The sequence below is a fragment of the Limulus polyphemus genome, unplaced genomic scaffold, assembly GCF_000517525.1.
Source record: "Limulus polyphemus unplaced genomic scaffold, Limulus_polyphemus-2.1.2 Scaffold3634, whole genome shotgun sequence".
Lineage (NCBI taxonomy): Eukaryota > Metazoa > Arthropoda > Merostomata > Xiphosura > Limulidae > Limulus > Limulus polyphemus.
Window position 1 is genome coordinate 96,407 of NW_013669244.1, and position 6,892 is coordinate 103,298.

At 31.9% G+C, this 6,892-nt stretch overlaps 1 protein-coding gene across 1 annotated transcript in view; it reads right to left on the reverse strand.

The window, feature by feature from the left end:
* LOC106469731 (neuronal calcium sensor 1-like) overlaps positions 1-6,626 on the reverse strand; it is a 19,200-nt gene extending 12,574 nt beyond the window's left edge. Inside the window, exons 1-3 of the mRNA XM_013930243.2 lie at positions 6,608-6,626; positions 4,356-4,380; positions 3,840-3,888 (exon numbers count right to left, since the gene is read on the reverse strand). Of these exons, the coding sequence (XP_013785697.2) occupies positions 3,840-3,851 (12 nt within the window). The 5' untranslated portion in view covers positions 3,852-3,888; positions 4,356-4,380; positions 6,608-6,626. The remainder of the gene's footprint in view (positions 1-3,839; positions 3,889-4,355; positions 4,381-6,607) is intronic.
* Positions 6,627-6,892: the final 266 nt, after the last annotated feature.

The window sequence follows — 6,892 nt, forward strand, 5'->3', positions numbered from 1 at the left end:
AAAAAAAAACAAAACCGGTAGTTCTAGGGTTGATATGACCCGTCGGTTATTCCTTAGCTAACATAACACTCCGAAATAAGAGTAAAAAAAAGTTTTTTTTTAAATTATATAATCATTACAGATCTTACGTTTGGTTGAACAGAAACCGAAAGTAACATCCAAGTTGTTATATTACGACATTAAACACGTCATCATGCCAAAAATTACAGTTTGAAATAAGCCTATTTGAGGTATGGTTTCACATATCTGATGTTTCATGGTAGATTTATAAACTTGTATTTATGATGGTGACGTATTAAGTTGTGAAACAATATATATATATATTCATTGGGAAATTTAATTTCTTCAACGAAATGCACGAGAAAGCAGATTCATATATATTCTACATACATACGCACATATATTTATATATATATAAGAGATAGTATATCGAGCAAGTGGTACGCAAATTTTTAATAAAATGATGTACATTTTCACAGCGTGGTATTTTTATAAGCAATTGATTTAGTTCGCTTTTTGGAAATATGATGATTAATCATTTTCCCGGAAATAATAAATCCTACATATGCTTCTTGAGCTTTCGAGCTGCATAAGGTGCCACAGGGCGCTAAAAATAGTCGCGTAACTCAAGTGTTTATAGCTCGTAACACTTCGCAGTAAACTGACGAGCCTCAAGATATGTGTTATGCTAGCATAAAATTCACAAATTTATAACAACTGTATTGGTACTTATCACAAACTCGACAACCTTGGCTTAAAAGAGTGACAGGAAAAAAAAAAGAGTTATCTTCGAGCACCCCAGTGTTTACTTTTGAGCGACCGACTTTTTAAAGCCGATTGTCGATTCGTTCTCATCTAAATTCCTATCAGATATTTTGGATTTGGAACGTCTTAAAACAGTGAGGCGTATGGATGAGGGAAAGAAATATCTTACATTTCCCATGTCATTTAACAGCGTAAAAGACAATCTGATAGTCTGAACTTGTCTTAAAACAGTGAGGCGTATGGATGAGGGAAAGAAATATCTTACATTTCCCATGTCTTTTAACAGCGCAAAAGACAATCTGATAGTCTGAACTTGTCTTACAACAGTGGCATACAATAACATTGAGTCAAACCGATTGAGTCAATTTATCTTAAATTAGTGAAGTACGATAATATTCAGTCAATCTGATAAGCTCAATCTGTCTTAAAACAGTGACATACTATAAGAAAAAGACAATCTGATTGAATCAATTTATCTTAAATTATTGAAGTACAACAATATTGAGTCAATATTATGGAATCAATTGATCTTAAATTAGTGAAGTACGATAATATTCAGTCAATCTGATAAGCTCAATCTGTCTTAAAACAGTGACATACTATAAGAAAAAGACAATCTGATTGAATCAATTTATCTTAAATTATTGAAGTACAACAATATTGAGTCAATCTGATGGAATTAATTTATCTTAAATTAGTGAAGTACGATAATATTCAGTCAATCTGATAAGCTCAATCTGTCTTAAAACAGTGACATACTATAAGAAAGAGACAATCTGATTGAATCAATTTATCTTAAATTATTGAAGTACAACAATATTGAGTCAATCTGATGGAATCAATTTATCTTAAATTAGTGAAGTACAATAATATTGATTCAATCTGATTGAATCGATTTATCTTAAAACAGTGTTATAGAATAGGAGAGAAACAATATAATAACTTCAATCTATCTGAAAATAGTGAAATAAAGTAGGAGAGGAAATATCTGATAAGTTTGATTTAACTTAAAACAGTGATATACAATACGTAAGAAACAATCTGATAATATAAATTCATCCTAAAATAGTGAAATACAACAGGAGGGAAACAATCTGATGAAAGAGTTGTGACTTTAAGTAATCAAGTCAAAGGGGAGAGAGACGAAGGGAAGATAGAAAGTCAGAGCGAATGCAAATAGTGGAAAACAAAGCAAAGAACCGTAACTCAGAAAAACAAATAACTTATTGAGAATATTACACGTGTATGTAGCTTTCAGAAAGTTAGGCGATACACTGATTTTCTTAAACCACTGACAAATATATATGCTAAACATCGAAACCACCAAAGTACAAAACAAAAATAAGTATTAATGATAGAAAGATTACCTCCGTAAGATTAGAAAAATGAAGGTTAGGTGTAATACTTAGTCAAAACAAACGATTCCAAGTTCGTCCAAATTTTTATAAGGCAACGATGAATATAGAGAACTTTATATACTGCATAGTTACAACAAGCATTAATGTCAACCATGAAGCCTAACATGGCGTCCTTTTTTTATACTGGACGTTGAAATCAATGACAATGCATTAAAATATATATATATAATGAATAAACTTTTATAACGAACGCTATAAAAGTGGCTCCAAATGGAATAAATTCCGAATTAGATGAAAAAAAAATTGTTTTATAGTTTTGTTTCCCTCCAAACCATCTCGTTTAAAGATATATATATATATATATATCCACATTCGGTTTGTTCCACGCACTGTGTGATCAATATTCTTCCTTTTGAGTTACAAGACGCTTTTCAGAGTGGGTACACAGTACGGCGACAGTCTTGTTTTTTTTTTTTATGTATGTAATAACACAAGGAGACACTTGTGATGTTCTAGCTCAGTTCGGTTCTAGCTTTTGTTTACTCTCTTCGCATCACACACGCATGCGTGATTCTCTTGTAGCTCCTACAAAATTATCGTTTTTATTAAATGATAGACTTCGGTGAGTCGATGGCTGAGAATGTCGTGAGGATCGTCCTAGGCCGAATAACAGATTTTAGAACGTCAAGATTGGACTCAGTTTATGGGACTCTCTCTTTCTGGTGACGTCAATTTCAGCGAGTTAGTAGACTTCAACATAAAACCACGTGTTCAAAGTAGTCAATGGTAATTGATGAAGTAAATATTGTAGAAATTCTTAAACATCCTCTAAAACGTGGAGAAGAGCTTTTTCTTTTTCAAAATCCAATCACAGTTACTACCGACTTGATAAGAATATCAGTATTGTCTGGTATAGTTCTTGTTGTTCTTGTCACCCAACAATATCAGTATTGTCTGGTATAGTTCTTGTTGTTCTTGTCACCCAACAATATCAGTATTGTCTGGTATAGTTCTTGTTGTTCTTGTCACTCAACAATATCAGTATTGTCTTGTATAGTTCTTGTTGTTCTTGTCACTCAACAATATCAGTATTGTTTGGTATAGTTCTTGTTGTTCTTGTCACTCAATAATATCAGTATTGTCTTGTATAGTTCTTGTCTCTCCTCTGAAATTTGTACGAGTACAACCGAAGAGAAACGTGTTCATTACCTCTCTAATTAAAAAATCGCAGAAGTACAAAAATATTAACAAAAATAAGCAGTTAAATCACTTACTATGTTAATTATGCTAATGGGGGTAATTAAGAAGCCCTGTGTGAAGTTAAAAGGGGGAAAGCCATATAGAAATATCTGCATGGTAAGTTTTTGAAAAATCTTGTTTTTCTTTAACATCAAAAGGACGCCTATAAAAAAAAACAATACAGGAGAGTACGAGATCGATAGAAGCTTTAGCAGCTGAATAACAGTATCCGTGAACGTAAGTGCATTGGACATTAATCATATTTTGTGTTAATGGTCGTTGCCTTATCTGAAATTTTGTACCACGTTTTTGTTTTACATTTAGGCTTAACTTCATTTAGGCTTAACTTTTCTCCTATATGAATGTATTTTACTTACGTATTTCCTGTCTTGTGTTTCAAAACATTTCTTTAATATCAAAGCTTCTATATATTTCCTAATTTTGTTCATTTCATGAGTTATACCAATAGGAGCTTACCTCCTTGGTCATGTGACCATCTGGGCAATCTCTGATGAAGTCTTTATACCTGGGGTAATAAAACATGTCATATCATTGGAATATTAACAAAGTTTACATACCAAATCTTACACAAACATACTGACAATAGTAGCTGCATAAATTTATCTTAAAAGTTATATGACCAGGACTTTTATTTTAAAATTATAGAATCTGCTTAAGTTTATCTCCTTGAAATTACAGTTATGCTAAGAAACCGAGGAATGAACAAAAAAATAAATATACATATATGTGTGTGTGTATATATATATACCCACACACACATATGTATATATATATATATACCCACACACACATATGTATATATATATATATACACACATATATATATATACACATACACACACATACACATATATACACACACACACACACACATATATATATATATACACACACATATGTGTGTATATATATATAAGACAAACTGGTATTAAACGTTATCAAACTTTTAGGAAAGGCCCGATGTCAACTTACCATTTCCGAAGTTGATTTGCTTTAACTGGAAAACAAAGTAAAAAATAAGTTAGATTATCAAAAATATTCGCGTTGGTCAAAGTATGACATATACTTCACAAAATAAAAGTCACACACTTGTTCTCAGACTGTTAATAAATTATCATCATTTAAGAAAACTATCTCTCACTATGAAATATACTTCACAAAATAAAAGTCACACACTTGTTCTCAGACTGTTAATAAATTATCATCATTTAAGAAAACTATCTCTCACTATGAAATATACTTCACAAAATAAAAGTCACACACTTGTTCTCAGACTGTTAATAAATTATCATCATTTAAGAAAACTATCTCTCACTATGAAATATACTTCACAAAATAAAAATAAAAGTTAGGGCACTCGACTTGCAATCTGAGGGTCGCGGGTTCGAATTCTTGGGGGCGTTATAAGTGATGGTCAATCCCACTATTCGTTGGTAAAAGTGTATCCCAAGAGATGGCGGTGGGTGGTGATGACTAGCTGCCTTCCCTCTAGTCTTACACTGCTAAATTAGGGACGGCTAGCCCTCGTGTAGCTTTGCGCGAAATTTATAACAAACAAAAACTCTGCTAATTTACAGAACAAAGTATCAACAAAACATCCAGTCGCGAGCCTTCTTCTTCTTCACATAGCTCGCATTTTATTTCATTTTGAAATGTACTGAACGCCTGTAACTGAAATGTACATGTCATGTCACACAGGTCAGTGATATACATTTATATATAATTGGGCTTAAATGTTTGGCATAAATCTAGACGAGTAGTTAATTTTAATTATTTGTTATTTTCAGTTTTCCTAATTAATGTCTTAAAACAAATTTAGTGAATCCAGTAATAAAACATTAAAAGTTGAAATTAAGTCTAGCGTATTATTTGAAGTCCTTAACAAATAGAGAAATATGTTAGCTGTTCAAATTTTGACTTTTAATGAATTTTATACAATAATTTGTTCCTTATTCTTTTAATTTTCGCGACGCTAAAACAAGCAAACAAAATAGAATAGATTTGAAATGCTTCGTTAAATAACACTAGATTTCGGAAATATCAACCCTTTAGCTGCCTGCTCTCTAGTCTTTCACTGCTAAATTAGGGACGGCTAGTGCAGATAGCCCTCTTGTAGCTTTGCGCGAAATTCAAAAACAAACACACAGAATCAGTATTGAAAATTTATAAATATTTCTTGAGAACTAAGTAACATATAAACCAGTTGATTTAGAAACATTTATATGCACTTCATAAGTTAATGCTTTCGTCAAAAATTAACGTTCTTTCATTATCACGCGCTCAACCAAGAGCTTAACGAAGAATAAAATAATGCATTTTAATGTAAATAGACAAAACTCAACAGTAGATTTGTTAAAAAGGTTACACATTGTTTAACTTGTATACAGTAGGTCTGTTGGCTTATGACGCTAAAAATCGAGTTTAAATACCCGTAGTGGGCACAGCACAGACAGCTCATTGGGTTACTTTGTGCTTAACAAGAAACAAACACTTATATCGCCTGGAGAAACTTCTAGTTCAAGACAACTAGTTGTATAAGTGAACATTTTCAAAGCAAAGAAGAAATAGTAGTGTTTCAAACAATTAATTATATATTTTAAAAATAACTATAAAATTGTGCTTAATATTGTAGCTAGTAATATTTAAACAGGCACGATTTTAAGATAATGTGAGCGAATTATATAGAATCTTCGTTAGGTTTTTCCAGAGTGAACAGTTAATGAAATCCTACAGTTTATAGCAGAGTTGATATTTGATAGAATATCCTACCCTTTATATCGTAAAAGTATAGTAAACGTTTTGAAATTTTTAATGAAGCAAATGTGATGAAACTTTGCAGTATAATTTCAACACTGACCCATAATGGAGCAGTTAAGAATGTAGTGTTAAAAAGTATTAGTTATTGGCTAATAGAAATGATACGTCATATTGTTAAAAAAAAAGACATTTAATATGAACTTAGTCCAGTACATCTAAAGTTTATTTTTGTAAATAAATCTACTTTATTATCTTATTTTAGGACAGTTTTATAAATGCTAAGTGCGTGAACACAATCATTAATTTGCATTTAAATATCCGGGAATTATAATTTTACAGAACTACACCATCCTCTAATTACACAACCCAAATCAAACGGGGTTTAACATCCACAAAGTTCCGGCAGCCCTAATAGCCATCAAAAATACCAGTTGATCAGTAACTAAAGAGACTGTAAGAATACTCACAATGTGTAGTCGACTCCAATTCCCGTAGGTCGTTTTTATTTAGCTTGCTTGAACTTTTTCCCATGCTGTTGAAAAAGGACGAAATTGAAGTCCACATAATGTTTAAGTGACCATGGTGATTGGCTCATTTAGGACTAATTGGTGTTTCACTTGATGATACCTTGTAGTTAAACCTTACTCTTGCTATTTGGGAAAGGAACGCAGTACAACTCATTGACAAGTTTTCACCAGCTCCACACTGATCGAAGCTCTCTCAACGCCCTCTGTCACAAATCTATAAACACT